This window comes from Hypoxylon fragiforme, assembly GCF_022984875.1.
Source record: "Hypoxylon fragiforme strain CBS 206.31 chromosome Unknown GGS25scaffold_5, whole genome shotgun sequence".
Classification (NCBI taxonomy): Eukaryota; Fungi; Ascomycota; class Sordariomycetes; order Xylariales; family Hypoxylaceae; genus Hypoxylon; species Hypoxylon fragiforme.
In genome coordinates, this window is record NW_026054760.1 from 2,416,310 (window position 1) to 2,432,772 (window position 16,463).

Here is a 16,463-nt window from a genome sequence, read left to right on the forward strand (position 1 = left end):
CATACAGTAATCAGCTTTGTAATCGGGGATTTTTATGAAAAGAAATCGACGACTAGCCTCGACCGCGACCTAAAAGTGATTTTCAGGGCGCGGTCATTTACTAGTGGGTCGTTATTACAGATGAGGAATACTGCTGATCATGGCGCTCAAATATTTCCTCCTGCTTTCCGCCCTGGCGATGGCAAGCCACCCACCAGCGCGAGTGCAATCGAACACAAGCGGCATAGCCACGCAGGACTTCACCCAAAAGGTGAACCACACAGTTGATTCGGGCTCCGCGACCTTCAAGCAGCGATATCAGCTTGTCACGCAATATTTTGAACCCGGCGGCCCCATCCTTTTCATACAGAGCGCCGAGGCCGGGATGCCGGTGATCAACGCCACCGATTTCATCGATTATGCGCCGAAGCTCGGGGCACTTGTCGCCATGCTGGAGCATCGTTTCTTTGGTGATCTGCGCGGCGGTAGCTACCCGGCCGGATACGATCCAATGAATATTTCGAATGAGTCGCTTACTTCGTTGACGTTGGATAACGTGCTCCAGGACGGTGTTGATTTCGTCAATTGGATCAAGAAGACGGTATTAGGGGCCTCGGACAGTAAGGTAATATATGGGGGATGTAAGTAACACCGCACTTACACCGAAGATCATGGGCTGCCGGTGAACTGATGCGGTATTGTAGCTTCGTACGGCGGATTTCTGGCCGTCTCTGCGCGTATCCGTTATCCGAATACATTTTATGGCGCCATCGCCTCCTCGCCTGCACTAAACTCGTTTGGTCCCCTTAGTTCTAACCGGTACAAGTTCGAATCGGCGAAATGGGCAAGCGAGGTCTACGAGGAATACGGGAACGCAGCTAGCAAGATCAAGACGTCTATGCTTGCATTCAAGAAGTGTATTGCAGGTAGGAGAAAGCTTGCTCTTGTGATCGACCCGCATTTTAGTAAGCTGACTGACGAGAAAGACAATACCTGTGACACGACGATCCCCGATCTTGACGTATGCAAGAACTCTACATCACTAGGTTACGAAAGGCTGTACAATGCGGCGCTTAATACTTATCTTGCGATTTCCAAGTACAATTACCCGTGGATTGAGAAATATCCGACGGCGGACCCTTTCTCGGACTTAATCGATAAGACTATCCAAGCAAAAACAGCAGGCGAGGTCTTGCGCATTCCTCTTCTTGCCACCTCGTGGGCCAATGAATCAGCATGCATCAATGCTTTCAATGGCAATATATCCAGGGCTAGCAATGGGAATTTGGCGAGTAACCAACCGGCATTTGGCTATATCGTCTGCGACTACTATCCCATTAATGATAGATCGATCCCAGCGGACAACGTCTTACCAGAGACGTACGCCCGCGGTAACGTGGATATCTGCACCAACCCCGACTGGAAGGCTGTTGATTACGGTCGAGAAAATGAGTACTTCCTACAGAAATACGCGATGACGAATGACTTCCTTGACACGACAGACAAGCTTCTCATCGTCCAAGGCAGCTATGATCGCACGGCGGCGATCGGGTCACCGATTTTGACTGTTACGGAAATGCTCAACCACTCTCGAGTGATACTAGTAAATGGCGCGGCGCACGCTGAGGACTCGGTCTCGGAAGCTGTCGAACCGCGCGGTTTAAAGCCGCAATTGGATCAGGTGAGCTGGATTCCTTTCCCCCACATCATGTGAATCCTGTGAGAAAGGAAGGAAGCTAACACTCGCGTGTCAGATCCGGGATGTCAAGCTAGAGCACCTTAAAGAATGGCTTGGTAAGGGCAACCAAACGAAGGACTCGTCCGCGACGGTACTTCCGCCACCTTGTCCTATATCATTCTTTAATTTTATTGTACTCGTTATGATGTTCTTGTTCTGAGCGACGGATGTGTAAGAGATGTACAGACAAACAGATAGATAGATAGATAGGGAAGGGTGGGGATTGGAGTTGGAATTGTATTGTAAAGTCCCCAGATAATGTGTGTACAACTATTTAATGACCAAAAGTTCAATCGATGCTCAATGTTTTGATATGATGGGAGTAAAGTTTTTTGGCGAGGAGGAGTCTGGAGGACATGGGAGTGAAATAGTGAAATGCCTGGACAAGGTTTACTTCCTTATCTCCTATCTCCCTATCTCCCTATCTCGTCTCGGCATTTCCAACAGGAAAGGGGGGAAAGTATAAACGCACTACTCAGTGGGGTTTCACGTGGAACAATGTTCACGTGACTGAATTCTAACAGGAAGGAACCAGATCACGACAGATACAAAACTCCGAAGCACCTCACCGCTGCATCTATTTCCGCGATTGTCTTGAATTTAAATGCTAACAACTTCAAGTTACCCCTTACATAAAACTTATATGAAAACGCAACAAAGCACCCCGTCTCTCCCATGAAAACCTGAAGATAGAAAATACATATAAACTTAAAAACCACAACGACCTTTGAAACTCCTTATCTTTTAAGTGTTCCGTCATTCCCAATCCCGGATTTCCCTACGGGTGTAGAAAAGCGGTTTGCTTCACGTTTACTAAATAAACGTACCTACCTACTTAACTGGAAAATTTGAGTGAGACGTCGGTATTTAGCATATCAAAGAGCTAGTGAAGATGGCACCAAGTTGGCCTCAGCGAAAGAAACCCCTAGATGAGTTTACGCTATTCCCGTTGCTCCCGGCCGAACTGCGCATTATGATCTGGAAGAAATCATTTCAGCTCCGTGTGGTGGAATTACATACCCGGACCGGCACATCACAATGGCTATCGAGCTGCAGAAACCCGAGCGCCTTGTCCGTTTGCTCCGAATCCCGTGAATTAGCGCTGGAATACTTCTCCGTTGCTCTCCCCATCTCCTCGTCAAAGTTGGATGGGCGTCTGTCACGTCTCGTGTATATCAATCCCGCCGTGGACTTGCTCGCGGTCGTGGGCCAGGCTAATTACTCGCAATTGACTGATCTGTTTGAGGCCATCGAAGAGCTGGACCCTACCGGCCGCGGTCTACGACGCTTTGGGCTGAATATCTCTTGCTTCGTGAACCACTTTCAGTTCTCCCTGATGGTCTGGAATAAGAAGCACTTTAAACGGTTGGAGGCATTCGTGCTCCTGATGTATATCGAGAAGCTACCCCCTTCCGACTTTCGAGATGGCGAGTGCACGGTTCAACGCCTTGGGGGCTTGGATGCGTTTACGCGGGATCAAATGACGATGGTGCGGCAACTCTTTGATGCTGAGCATTTGCTGCTCATGAGCCTGAACTTCATCCCGGCCTGATATCTCTCTTGTGGGTACTGGATTCGAACCCGGTATCGAGCTTTTTTGTAAATCCTTTTCCTCTTCCTTTTTATTTTTACCCTTTACTTTCTTGTTCCACACTCCATGTACTTTTCCACAACATATCGTATGCTGCATACACATTTGCCTTGGTGGAACAGAGGGCAGCACCTCGGGCTCATTTAATACCTGTCTACTTCTCAAGATATATATTTTCGGATTTCCCTTTATCCATGGACATCGTTGTTTATATACCAAGCTACTTTTATCTCACTTACTTGCACCTATCGTTAAGATATTAAGAATGCTAGGCCTCGTACCGTAGATAGATATCCTGTATACCTAGTACCTATCTAGTAATATATGAGTATCCTCGAACGTATTTAGACAGTATCGAATCTAAGCAATATTGGTAAATCATCTCCAACTTTTACCAACACAAGGTACTAGGTACTAGGTATCATCTGGATACATACATGTGTACTAGGTACATATGTACTACATACTGGTACCTATGTACAGTACTAGGTACTTTACCCCACACATCATCAGCCAATCAAAGAATGTCCTGCGCTAGTCCGTATTGCCTGAAACGGCATCCCGCCCACTTCTTTCCGTTGTCGCAAACCAGGGCGCAAACCAATTGGCCTGGTACCAGGTACGTACTGGAAAATAGAAAAAAGAGTTCTGAAGGAGAAAAGTCTCCAAGCTCCCCCACGATGAGGGGAGGAGGGGAGAAGGACAGGGAGGGGTTTTTTTCTTGATCGTCCCTCTACTAAACTTTTTTTTCATTATTTTTATTTATTTTTATTATTTTTCGACATTGGTATAATTGGCCTGGCATGTCTGGCACTCCTATATTCGGAGAATATCTAAATACCCTTCCCATCTCTTCCTCTATATTACTTATCATCGACATTCCTAGTCGATGTAGCGTCATAGATCCATCTGTGACTATTCCTGGACTGTTATCGAGTCTTTCGACCCATCACTGCCTCGATTTGATCTAGCTACTGATTACTAGGTAGCGGTTAGCCCCCACATCTCCACGGATTCAGCTAGACCACGGCTTATATCTCCCGCTGCACTTTTGTCCAGCTGATTTTGTGGTGAATTTTGGGTAGTTTTCCCCAAAGGCCAAGGCCTCGAAGTTCGGCGGTGAAGGGTTCTATTCCGACCTACGAATTAGACCATCTTACTTGAACCTGGAGGGACATACCTACATACCTACCTAGGGCAAGGCACTTACACACAAACGTGTTCAACATACCTATTACATACCTAGGTACCTAACCTACATGTATGTAATATTCATATTCACCTGAGAAAAAAAAAGCTTATGTTTGTTGATGGGTCTAGGTGGATTACATGTACCTAACCTACATGTTCATTCTCATCTATCTACTTACCTACCTACTCACCCAACCCTCTTCTTTCCTTTTTTTTATTTGATTACGATTACCACAATCATAATATTTTATCACCCACTGCGTGAAAACATCACCAATGGCAGAACCAACTAACACCCCAATGCCAACGGCACCGCCGACCCCACGCTCCACCTCCCCCGCACTGACGGCCACGCGCCCTGGCAGCATTAGCAGCAGTAACACCCTGAGTCCCCCTAAAGTGTCGACGTCAACATCCTTGCCTATACTGGGGGGTCCTCTAGGGCATCCGCCACAGAGCAAACCTATCGTTCTACACATTGGGGATCCCATCAAGTATAACCCTGATACCTACGCCGAGCTCACGACTTACTACGAGGTAGTGCGCCCGTCTGCCGATGAGCGACAGAGGCCCGCCTTCATCCAGGCTTTGCGCGAGAAGCGCTGGGGCGATTTCTCTGCCATCTTTCGTCCTTTCTGGGGTACTGGCGGCGAGATGGGTCAGTGGGATGCCGAATTGGTTTCTCTACTGCCGGATAGCGTGAGAATTTTTGCGAGTGCTGGGACTGGCTTCGATTGGGCCGACACAGAATTACTGGGTCAAAGAGGTGTGTTTTTCTTTTTCTTGTGTGATCGTGCTCAGCTGGGTGCCTATTGAAAAAAGGGGGCGGGGGAAAGGGGGAGCTCGTAGATTCTCCCTTTCTTCTACACATACACCCTAACCTCGATATTTTATTATCAAACTTCATCAGTAGAAAAGTAGATGATACACTGACTGATGCTTAAAAACATTAGACATCATATACTGTAATGGAGGTCTCGCGGCTGCAGAAGCGGTATCCGACTTCGCCGTGGCCATGATCATTTCGACGTTCCGCGTTTTCCCGTATTGCATCACCTCCGCGTTAACAGGGGCCGCTAACTTCCAGGAGTGTCACGACAACGGAACTTCGCGAGCGCATAATCTACGCGGTCGCACTCTAGGTCTTGTTGGTCTCGGGAACATCGGCCAGCAGATCGCATTCAAGTGCAGCGCCGCATTTGGCATGGACGTCGCGTACTACGACGTCGAGCGGAAAACCGAGGCCCTCGAGGCTGCACTGCATGCTCGGTATTGCACTACCTTGGAGGCATTGATCCGCGACTCCGATTGTGTCGTCTTATGTACGCCTGGGGGCGCTGGACGCATTATTAATAAGGACAGTCTGGCGTGGTTCAAGACCGGCTCGCGCTTTGTGAATATCGCACGCGGATCTCTTGTTGACGAGGAGGCGCTCGCTGATGCCCTGGACCAGGGCCGCTTGAGTAGCATTGCGCTCGATGTGCATGCCAACGAGCCGAACGTCAACCCTAGATTACTCGCGTTCTCGGGAAGCAGAGCCATGCTTACGTGCCACAACGCCGGCGGTACTGTCGAAACACATATCGGCTTCGAGGAACTGGCCATGCGGAACATTATAGCGGTGCTGTCTGGCGACAAGCCCATCACACCTGTCAATCTGCAGTATTTAAAGACCAAGGTCGTGGCGTGATGTGAAGAGGCGAGCTAGCTTATCTGGGTTACTTGGAGATAAGAATTCTCATCTTCAGAGTATAAAGTTGTATAGTGGTTGGTTTTTTATTAGGAAAAGGGGTGCTGAAGTGGAAGAAGATGCAAAAAAGTGTGCGTTGATTGTTACGTTGACAGGAAATCAATACCCATAGATGGACAATGGAGCATTTGTAGATAAGGGGGTCTGTCTAGGAGGGCTGGAGTATTGGAGGATAAGTGGCCGTGGGCGGGGAAGAGGGCCGAGGGGCATGATGTGATATGGATATCTACCAGCATGATGAGGTTATAGACACCCGGGCTATCGTTGTAGCCATAGTAGGTAGGTACTTAGGGGTTTGTGCTATATAAGTTGTACCTACTATCTACCTAGTACCTACCTAGGTACCTAGGCACATTATAGTACCTATTCCTACTAGGTTGGGGGCTTGGGATACACTATGGACAGGAAAATACGTGATGGATACTCTAAGTGATAGCCCGAAGGTGGTTCACGGTGAACAATAGGTACTGAGTGATGAGTCTAAGTTCCCATGGCTGTTATTATTAATGTGAGTGTGCATTCGTCTTTTTGTTCTCTGTACAGTATTAAGTAATTTGGACGTCCAGTCTGCCCACATGCATATACCGACTTGCCTTTATACCGGTAGTATCTGCCCTAGTACCTAAAGTCTAGATACCTACCTAGGTATAGGCACCTAGGTACGGTATTCAGCAGCCACTGCCTTTCTTTCCATGCAAGTATCTTCAATACTTCCAGCTAGCTACCCGATTCCATCCATCCAGACAATGTACTTCCTTCCCCGTATGCATGTCTGTGCCTATTATCCTGCGTGTCTCTTCAAACGAACCCCTCTCCCACACCCGGTACTGTATAAGTACCTAACCTAGGCATGAACATGCGAGAAGTTCCTGTTTGAGATAGTATTATAGGTAAGGAAAAGAGACCGATGTGGGCATCATGATCATCATCATCGTCGTGACCATCAAACAGCCAAACATCCAACCAACCAACCATATTATCAAGTGACCATGCCCTAATAAAGCACACCCATCATAGGTAGTACAAGTAGTAAGCAGACAACCAGGCATCAAGTAGGTAGGTACTAGTATGCGCCCAGATACCCCCCATCAACGATACCTACAGGCAAGCGCAGCCGACTTCCTCACTTCGTGTCATACTCATACGTAGCCGCGCTCATCGTCTCCGTCTGCCACTCGGTCGAGCGGCCGTCGTCGTCGTCGTCGTCCGACCCGGACGCCACCGAGGACCCGCTGTCGTGGTTCCATCGCAGACCCCCGCCTCCCCTCCCCGCGCCGCCGATTCCGCGGCCCACCCCCTCGGCCAACTCGTAGCTCTCGAAGAACGGCGGCGTGATCTGCACGAGCGACCCGTCGGACGGCGACGGCGAGGCCAGCGACGACGACGCCGCTGAGAACAGGTTGCGCGCGAACGGGTTCGACGTCGAGTAGCGCGGGGGCGGGGTCGTTTTTCCTCCGTTGCTGGCTTTTCTGCCGCCGCTGGTGGTGGTGGTGGTGGGTTGCGTGGCGTAGAACGAGTGCGTGGCGGAGTTGGTGCGGTTGCTGTTGGTGCCGACGTCGCCGTGCGAGGGCAGCCCGTGCAGGATCCAGTTGTACGAGGGCGGGCTGCGGGCGGACGATGACGACGGGCGCTGGTGCGTGGGTGGGGGGCGCCGGATCGGGATGCGGACGAAGGTTGTTGTGTTCGTTGGGGCTTCGCCATCGTCATTATTACCACCACCATTGCCGTTACCGCGGTTGTTGTTGTTGTTGTTGGCTCCGCCTCCGCCTAGAGGCGTCGGGCTCGAGGCGGCTCGGCCGTGGTAGCGGGTGTTCACGTAGGGAGCGGGGGTGGAGCCGGCGTTCGTGGTGCTATCGTCGGGCGTCCCGGAGTCGATCGTCTGCGCATATCGAAAAGCATCATCGAGGCGCGCCTGCAGCTTGCGGCGGTCCTTCTTGGCGGCTGTGCTGCGGCGGCGGCGGTAGCGGAAGTATATGAATGCCGAGGCGAGGATGAGCATGGTGCCGCCTAGGACGCCGCCGACGAGGGCGCCGATGTTGACGGTAGGGCGGACGGGTTCTTCGGTATTACCGGGGGGAGTGCCTCCGGTGGCAATTACGTGATCTGTGGTAGTGGGTGTCGCGGAAGCAGAAGCCAGCGAGGCGGACAACAGAGAAGCATCGATAACGAATTGAGGCTCATCGAGCATGGTGACCATCGTTGATGAGCTGGCGCAGCGATACATGGAGCGCACTGGGTGGCCTGTCCAGAACATGGTTTCACACGCTCCGTACTTTGAGTCCATACTAAGAAAGTATTAGTAGATTGTTTAGAGAATTTGAAATAGCTATACGTGATTCTAATTCAGAGGAGTGGAGAGGAAATCATCATCTAGATAAGGGGATAGGAAGGAGGGAAGGAAACTTACCAGCAACCCGTCTCGGTACCGTCATTATTGCAGGAGCTGCGCTGGAAGGCAGCGTAGTCGAGACAAACCGAAAAGAAGGGAGAATACGTGCCAGAGGCACAGGCGACGATGTGATCGGAATTAGTTACGCACGAAGCGCTGGTGCCGCAAGCGAATGACTCGGCTAGAGATAGAAGGTGAGCTTAAGTGACAATGATTCAAATGATGATTCTTCATCGAGAAAAGAAATAATTGAAACTTACAAGAGACGCCCGAGAACCATCCGCAAGTCTCACTGTTAGTCCAGTTGGTAGTAGTCTCCTCTCGCTGCAGGAGAACATTCAGAACGCGATTGCCCTCTGGCTCAGCAGCGCCCGGGGCCGGCGTAGGCATTGGGGTCCAGCCGACCTCAGCACGCGCGCTCGCGATGCCGGTTTCTTGCGGCATGGCAGAGAGGACATATTCGTCGCCGGCCGACCATCGAAACCACTCAGCGCCGACGATGCAGCACGAGGCTGCGAAGGCCAGCAACTTGGAGGCTCGCATGGTCGCGGAAAAGACTGCGCAAATATCAAAAGAGGGCAGATAATGTATTGATTGGTGGTTGGGTACTTGACAAAAGAATGGCTGATTGGGCTCACACCTCTAACCGTTCCCGAAGAAGAAACGCAAAGCGAGGCGAGTAAACGAAAAGAAGGTTTTTGTTTACGTGTGTGTAAGACAGTGTGGTGTGGTGTGGACAAGCAAATGCTAAGTTTGAGTGAGGGAGTGTACTAGGTAATGAAAAGGTAGGTAGGGTAAAAAACCAAGGAGGGACAGCCTAAGAATTTGCAGAAAATGGCGTTGCCATCCACCTACATGCAATGAGTGGGGTGTCCAAAATGGAAAGAAGAGAAGAAGAAAAGAAAAGGGAAAAAGAAAAATAGATGATGACCTTAGTAGCTGTTCAAAGACAGAAGAAAAGAAAGGTGGAAGAACAGATAGGCATTGTGAGTGGGAGGGAGCAACTACTTGTGGGCACATATTTCGAGTTTCTCGGCATGGATAGCTAGGGCCACGAGCTTCTTAGTAGGAGGTGCCCCCCCTGGAGAAGGAGGATGAGAACATGAGCTTGCAGTCGACGAGCAGAGACAGAATCTGATATACCATATACTAGGACAGAAAGGCCCGACACGAGAAGACAGCAGAGAGAGGGTCTAAGGTAACTATAATACATCTGAGGAAAAGGCAAGCTCTAGCTATCCTTAATCTGCTCAAACGTGCTATCTATCGGCTTGGGTATCCATGCTTATATAGGGGGGGAAAATACACTGGCATATTTCTTGCTAAATAATTCTGCAACTTTGCACAGTGACCCTCAACGAGAATATGACATTCGACGATACGCCAGGGGTCATAAGACAGAGCTTACCCAGGCCATCAACCAAGAATTTTGGGTGGCATACCTGGATACAGGTATGTGTGAATTGCATCGGGGTTCTAGTTTGGACGCAAAAACATACAGTCTGCTGTCCTGATGGAAGTGAACAGTGTGCAGCAACGCTAGATATTCGACTACCATGAAACCATGCGTGTTATTAGACTTCTCTCCCAAGGTCCTTTTATATGGTCTTTGTTCATAGATGTAATATGTGAGATGTGCGTTCTGATGTCTTATCAGAACCCATCATGTCGAGAACTGATCTGTCACCTGTAATCATGTTAACAGGTAACCTATGGAAATTTGGTCAGGCAACGAAGTCTTAACACTCATATAATTTCCATTCTAGAAAAAAAGGACAATCAACTTGGGAGGGAATTGATGGTGTTATGCATAAGTTAACCTTGGATGAAGTCTGTTACTCAACTGCGGTTCAGTTTGAATTGGGGAACTCCCGCACCTTAAAATGGAAGTCGGGGCTCCTCTTAGCCAATCAGAGCTAGGACCGGAACGCCGTTTCGGACATGCTTCGGAAGGGTAGCCAATAGGCACGGAGTGGATTTCCGGCCGGCATTCAACCCCAACCATACATAAGTAGTACATTAGACCTACATAGTTGGGTATTGTTCATTATTGCTTCCAAATTTAGACTATAATGCCATTGAATACCCATTGTCCCAGTTAGCAAGCAAATATATAAACATTGAAATGGGTTTACTCACTTTAAACTAGAGTGGGGTCTGTGAACTCGCTGGCATACATAGTAGTCGATAGGCACTGGGGTACCTAGGTAGACCGTAGAGAGCGAAGTTCTGTAAATAGGAACGTGAAATACACTACACAGACACCTAGGTAGGCCCGTCTTACCATCTGTACCCCTGGATTAAGATCATGGAGTTATGGAGAAGTCACGATGCTTCGTGAAATGTCATTGGAATTATTATTGGGTACCTAGCTACTGGCATTAAACATCGTTATGATAGAGGTGCCTATCCGAAGCTCCACGATGGATATCCCGAATATTTTTTTTTTTCGAAAAATGGTTCGAACTTGAAAAAGGGGGTATTGTGAAATCATGCCCTGTTTCCTGGCCCCAGAGCTATTTTCCCAAGCTTCCCTACCATGTGTAACCTGTCGACTTACGCCTGCCAACGCCAAACACTTCAAACTATTATGTCAAAGAATCCCGATATACGCCTGTAAGCTGCAAATTCACTTACGATGTTGAAAATCAAGATGTGCTCTCCTTCTTTCGAACCAAACCACCTCCGAGGACATTGACCGTGGGTTCCTGCTTGGCGTCAGGCTGGGTCGGGCCTGGTTCCTGCGTACGAATCTCAGGCGTAGGGTTGGTATCAACTTTAGCCTTCTTTCTAATAAGACTTTCGCCGAGAGTGTTCACGGAAGGTGTAGATGCGGCCGTATCGCTTGTAAGATTGTCATCGGGTCCGCGCTTCCGTCTTACTTGTGCACCCAAGTTATTCACTACTGCGCTAGGGCTAGACAATGTGCGGATAGGGATGGTTTCTCTCTTGCCAATTATTTCCAGCGACCAGTCTTCGCCCATATCGACCTGCTTAGTCCATCGCGTGGTGCTTGCAACTGCCTTGTCCAGAGTGGCAAACTCGAGATGAAGCAGAAGCTCAATTGCTCGTTTGTAGTTGGTATCACTAAGAACGACTCGGCCCCTGCCATTCTCTGGCCAGTAGTAATACGGCGTCTCTACCTGTTTTGGGAAATGCGCTCGTTGATGTGTTTTGATTTGGGGCTTTCGAGGGATGATCGGGCCAGTCATCGACTTCTTCTTCTTCTTCGGTTTGGGCTTTCTTCGAGCCTTTTTGGCGGATGGTGCAATAAAGCCGGCCGCTGATGAGCCAGGCTGTGCTTTAGCCCGAGGTTCGAAAAGAACCCAAACGAATCCAGTCAATCTCCCACTGGAGCATTCTTGCCGAAATGCCATCATATCCCAGAACTGATCTAGTGTTCTTGGTGTCTTCCAGCCGCCTAGCAACTTGGCCTTTTCAGACACCGACTCCTCTAACTCCTGGATAAACCGCGCCTTTGGGTCATCTGGGAAGACTGGTATGAGAGATCTGGGATGAATAGTCTGGCCAAATTTGGTGTGATCCTTCGTATAAGGAGACATTTTCTCGAGAGGATGGCCTAGTGTCCAGTTCGTTGCCGCAGCGCTCGACCGTGGTAGGAAAGCTCGGGTCTCATAATTGTCTAATCCTGGTATGATCAGGTAACCATGGATATTGTCCCAGAACTTTCTCACCTCTAAGTATTCATCGTCCTCGAGTAGTGAGTTGAGCACCCGACACCACCATTTCACTAAACCTCTATCATCGAGAATGTGCTTGCCACTATTGTCCACGCTTCCTGCAAAGAGGTATTGCGACTGCGATCGGGCGAAGAGGTTCACGACTAATTGTTTTGTTGCGCGTCTTCGGTTGGTGACTAGGAAGGCAAGGAAACAGGCGGTGATTTCTCGGATAGGGGAAGGTGTCCCTTTCGGCAGATTGAGGAGGTTCAGGTATCCGGTTGAATCAGCCTTGGCTACGAATATGATGGTCGAGAAGGACGTCGTGTAGATGTAAATCTCAATCCCCAGAACCATAACTTGTGCATTGGTATCAGAATCGGGGCCTTCCTTTTTAGAATCAATGGAAATGATCAGGAAATGCTTCTCGCAATAGGTAATCAGTGGTTTACTCGGTCGCTTTTTGGACTGCGCTACATCACGGTTCTCAGGTGTCTTTGAATCAGTAATGGGATTATATGCTGGAGGATGGCAAAGAGGATCTGTGATAGTTGGAGGTGTCGAAAGATGGTGCGCCGTGAACTTGCAACCTTTTGGTAAGACTTTCGCAAGTTCTACCATTAAAGGATCGGTGTCGGCCACGCGACAAGAGTCGGGAGTTGAAGCTTGATTCGACATTGTGAGGTAAAACTACCCTACCTAAGGTACATAGAACAATAGAGGAGGAAGGGGAAGAAGAAGGGGAAGAAGAAGAAGAAGAAGAAGAAGGAAAGTAAACTAGGGATGACACGCCATTAATTGGCATATAAGGTTTGTGAAACCATGGCAACTGTTCTTAACAAGACGCGTTCAATGTTGGGGTTGATAACTAGCTGAAGTGAAGCGCACACGATGTTAGTTAATGGTTGGGATTTCAGTAACCTAGGTACAATACAGCCCTGCACATACTGCTTGAGCTCAGTGCTTTTACTGGGCTGGGCTGCCGGGGTCGCTTTGATAAGCGGGGAGATCCATCAAATCGATAACGATGGTGCATAGGTAAAGACCCACTGTAGTATCCACACCACTCCCCACCCTAAAAAAGTTCCATTTGTAACTTGCCAATTGCACAATTGCTCATCGGATTCATTTTTATACATTTTAATGATGCGATAAAATAAAGAACGGAAGCGACATCGTGGCTAATGGCTCTCACCACCTCCCGATCAACTGCGAGGCTTGCTCGCCAAGCTATACGAAACTGCCAGAGCCAGTCCATAGCACCCATATCCCGTCCCGCGACCTGCTTGTCAACCTGCTTCTCAACCTCAGCAGTAGCCCGCTCAGAATATGAGGAACATCGACCACGATGGGCGTATACACCTGAGAGGATGAGGGCGCCTTTCTCGCCGCATATCACCAAAGACCCTTCTCGTTCCATATGGGAGGTCAATGAAGACCCGAAGAAATTGGACGATGTGCTGAACACATTTCTGGGCCGCGACGGAGAGCGCATGCTACCTGACGAACTCAAGTGGTTAGCCGTCACACACAAAAGCTTTGATCAAGGACGAAGAGGCTTTAACGATCGTCTAGCATTCCTTGGTATGCATATTTCTAGCAATATGGTTCCATATTACAATGCCTTGAAACTGCTGTAATGTACCAGCGATCACAGAATGTTGACAATATATCCGCATCATCTAGGCCGCCAAATATGCGCCCTGGAGTGTACACAATCCATTATCACATCCTCGCCTGATTATAAGGAACCCGAGAACGACCCCTATGCGGGTAGACGAGCACCGTTCGAAAGTACCGCCCTCCGTAGTCTCGACAACCTCTCCGCAAAGCAGCCGAGCGACGTTTTTACGCTAGAAAAGTTGTCCAAGTTCGCATTCGATATCGGCTTATCAAGAGTTGTGCGATGGAAACCGCGAATGGTAAGACCTGCTATCTAATCTCCACCCTCTGCTTGCGTGCTACTTACTCGCTGGGCATTGGCACTGACAACTTACGCAGCCGGAAAATATCAAGGGTTCCGGTTACGACCCTGTCATGGCAGGTGCCGTATATGCTGTCGTTGGTGCCGTCGCATTGCACCGAGGCGGCAAGGCAGCAAGCCGAATCGTGAGGGATAGGATAATGAAGAGAATCCGATAGTGACGATTTCGATGTATGTAATATAAGTGTACAAAAAATACCCTATACGATGTACAAAGACAAAGAAATGACCACTTGAATTCATAAGTCTGGTAGTAGAGTACGCCACCTTCCCGTGGAAGGCGTGTCTGAGCTCTGAGGCTCCTCTTATCTACCACACAGAGTGCTCCAGCGGTTTTCTTACCCTAGGCACCAAAAGGCTCATATCGTTGACGCGGAATTCACAGAGGCTCCCAGCTCGATGTTATGCAGGTTCAATGCCGGCCTTTCTTTCAGGGATGAAGGAATATAGCAGCTGATGCTTAAGGCTCCTATATTGAGAAGCTGTGTATCTAACTTTGATGCCTAGTTAGATATATATCTCTACCAGAAAATACATGAATCAATAAGGCTAGCATTTCAGAGTGACCATTGTTTCCCCCATTGCAATGCCAGCATCGCCGCGATCGATGATGCCGAAGGTTCCTAGACCCTTTCTGACCAATCCACCCGAAAGGAGTTACTGATCTGTATCCCACCTTCTAAGTCTGATGGTTTATTGCTCGAAGTAGCGTCCTCGAAAACTTCCGGTCGAACCGAAGTGCTGTGACTGCTGAAGGCTTTTGCATCGACGGGATGGGAGATGTTCTGAAGCGAATCGTTAAGGCTTGTGAGCTCAAACTTGTCCCGCTTCGGGCTCTTGAATAGGCTTGCCAAGCGCCCCCGAGAGGCGTCTGACTGAGGTGGAGTACCCTCACTCATCGCCTGTGACTTTTGGCCGAAGAAACGATCCCACAGTAGCTTGATAGCCGGCACACAGCCACACATGATGATCAAACAGATCTCTGTTCCACTCCAAGTGTAAAGCTCGAAAATCGACCAGAGAAGATCGGATCGCACCGTGAGTGTAGTCAGTTTGTTGGTTTTGATGGCAGCACAGATCCCGGAGAGCACACCACCGCCGAGCAAAACGGCTAGCCCGGCCTTTTTACGAGCAGACATATGCAGTTTCCAGATAAAAGTGATCGGCAGCAGTGCAAATACAAAGTCAACCGCGGCAGACAGGCTTCCATAGAAGATGGTGAATCGGCTTTGAACCTCGGGGTCCCAGCAGTACGTTGCTGGGAGTAGATCTGGATCCCACAACGCCGCTGGGTTCTCACATTGTACGAAGGAAAAAATGACAGAGAGGATAGTGAATATAGTCTGGATGGCCATCAAGACCCATATGAGGTACCGTCTCCGTATAGAGGCAGCCCCAAAGAGTCGTAGAAGTAAAAAGCCAATAGCAAGCTTTCCGGCTCCAATGGCCAAGAGATGAAAGGCTTGCGCGATATAGAAATCCCTGGTTAGGTATATTCTCTGTTCTTTACTTAGATAAATCGAGTGTCGTATGCCCCCTTCACCACCGAGGATACCAGCAAGGACCGCAACGCCTGTGAACATGGCCTGATCACATAAACAGTCAAAGTTAGATTTGGTTTAGTAGAAACTTCAAGGCTCTTTGGTCTCGACTTACAGATGTAAGCATCATGAAATAGTCATCCCAACTGGTCCCTCCAACACTCAGTCGAGCCCACATACGCAAGGCCAGAAATACCGTCGAAAGACCATATTCTGTCAAAATTATACCGATCAAAACACCTCCCCGGTTGACGTCGGGACCTACATAGACTGGAGAGGACATTTTTCACATAGTATCCCGTGAGGGAAGTCTTTGAGCTAGCAAGGAGTTCGCAAGCCATAGCTACTATATTCTCACCTGGGCACAAGGAAAGATAACTCTATATCTATCTGACTCACCACCGTTCACATAATTTCGCTTTGTCTCGCGAGTTTCGTGATGCTGTGGCTTTATTTTATCTGTATTAATAGGTTATCATCCTGTCTTAGAAGAGCATACTGCATGTGTCTTCGCATCTTGTAGTCAACCTGAGCCATCTCGTAATACAATGGCTTGTTATGCAAGACCACTCCTCTGTTTAATGTGTGAACCATTTACGCCTAGTTATGCCTCACCTACT

At 48.9% G+C, this 16,463-nt stretch overlaps 7 protein-coding genes across 7 annotated transcripts; 4 read left to right on the forward strand and 3 right to left on the reverse strand.

Annotated features, from left to right (window-relative positions):
* Positions 1–139: 139 nt before the first annotated feature.
* Positions 140–1,877, forward strand: GGS25DRAFT_521877 (uncharacterized protein; the record flags this gene model as incomplete). Its single annotated transcript, XM_049264127.1, has 3 exons — positions 140–620; positions 684–1,660; positions 1,734–1,877. 3 exons carry the CDS (start codon positions 140–142, stop codon positions 1,875–1,877), a joined length of 1,602 nt encoding a protein of 533 aa, XP_049116850.1.
* A 416-nt stretch (positions 1,878–2,293) lies between these two features.
* On the forward strand, positions 2,294–3,647 carry GGS25DRAFT_491347 (uncharacterized protein). The gene has a single exon (XM_049261082.1). It carries the CDS (start codon positions 2,610–2,612, stop codon positions 3,267–3,269), a length of 660 nt encoding a protein of 219 aa, XP_049116851.1. The 5' UTR covers positions 2,294–2,609; the 3' UTR covers positions 3,270–3,647.
* A 1,128-nt stretch (positions 3,648–4,775) lies between these two features.
* On the forward strand, positions 4,776–6,189 carry GGS25DRAFT_521879 (uncharacterized protein; the record flags this gene model as incomplete). Its single annotated transcript, XM_049264128.1, has 2 exons — positions 4,776–5,265; positions 5,453–6,189. 2 exons carry the CDS (start codon positions 4,776–4,778, stop codon positions 6,187–6,189), a joined length of 1,227 nt encoding a protein of 408 aa, XP_049116852.1.
* A 1,183-nt stretch (positions 6,190–7,372) lies between these two features.
* On the reverse strand, positions 7,373–9,181 carry GGS25DRAFT_521880 (uncharacterized protein; the record flags this gene model as incomplete). The annotated part of the gene is made up of 3 exons (XM_049264129.1): positions 7,373–8,534; positions 8,657–8,819; positions 8,899–9,181. 3 exons carry the CDS (start codon positions 9,179–9,181, stop codon positions 7,373–7,375), a joined length of 1,608 nt encoding a protein of 535 aa, XP_049116853.1.
* A 1,790-nt stretch (positions 9,182–10,971) lies between these two features.
* Positions 10,972–13,248, reverse strand: GGS25DRAFT_491351 (histone acetylation protein-domain-containing protein). The gene has a single exon (XM_049261083.1). The coding sequence runs from the start codon at positions 12,994–12,996 to the stop codon at positions 11,287–11,289; it is 1,710 nt and encodes a 569-aa protein (XP_049116854.1). The 5' UTR covers positions 12,997–13,248; the 3' UTR covers positions 10,972–11,286.
* Positions 13,249–13,414: 166 nt separating this feature from the next.
* On the forward strand, positions 13,415–14,857 carry GGS25DRAFT_491357 (ribonuclease-III-like-domain-containing protein). Its single transcript, XM_049261084.1, has 3 exons — positions 13,415–13,902; positions 14,005–14,240; positions 14,320–14,857. Exons 1-3 carry the CDS (start codon positions 13,503–13,505, stop codon positions 14,458–14,460), a joined length of 777 nt encoding a protein of 258 aa, XP_049116855.1. The 5' UTR covers positions 13,415–13,502; the 3' UTR covers positions 14,461–14,857.
* Positions 14,858–14,925: 68 nt separating this feature from the next.
* On the reverse strand, positions 14,926–16,126 carry GGS25DRAFT_531727 (uncharacterized protein; the record flags this gene model as incomplete). The annotated part of the gene is made up of 2 exons (XM_049265518.1): positions 14,926–15,888; positions 15,959–16,126. 2 exons carry the CDS (start codon positions 16,124–16,126, stop codon positions 14,926–14,928), a joined length of 1,131 nt encoding a protein of 376 aa, XP_049116856.1.
* Positions 16,127–16,463: the final 337 nt, after the last annotated feature.

Coding starts and splice junctions, on each gene's coding strand:
- GGS25DRAFT_491351 (XM_049261083.1), bottom strand. CDS start 12,996: ATGTCGAATCAAGCTTCAACTCCCGACTCTTGTCGCGTGGCCGACACC.
- GGS25DRAFT_491347 (XM_049261082.1), top strand. CDS start 2,610: ATGGCACCAAGTTGGCCTCAGCGAAAGAAACCCCTAGATGAGTTTACG.
- GGS25DRAFT_491357 (XM_049261084.1), top strand. CDS start 13,503: ATGGCTCTCACCACCTCCCGATCAACTGCGAGGCTTGCTCGCCAAGCT. Junction 13,903..14,004: donor CGATCGTCTAGCATTCCTTG/GTATGCATATTT, acceptor CGCATCATCTAG/GCCGCCAAATATGCGCCCTG. Junction 14,241..14,319: donor TGCGATGGAAACCGCGAATG/GTAAGACCTGCT, acceptor CAACTTACGCAG/CCGGAAAATATCAAGGGTTC.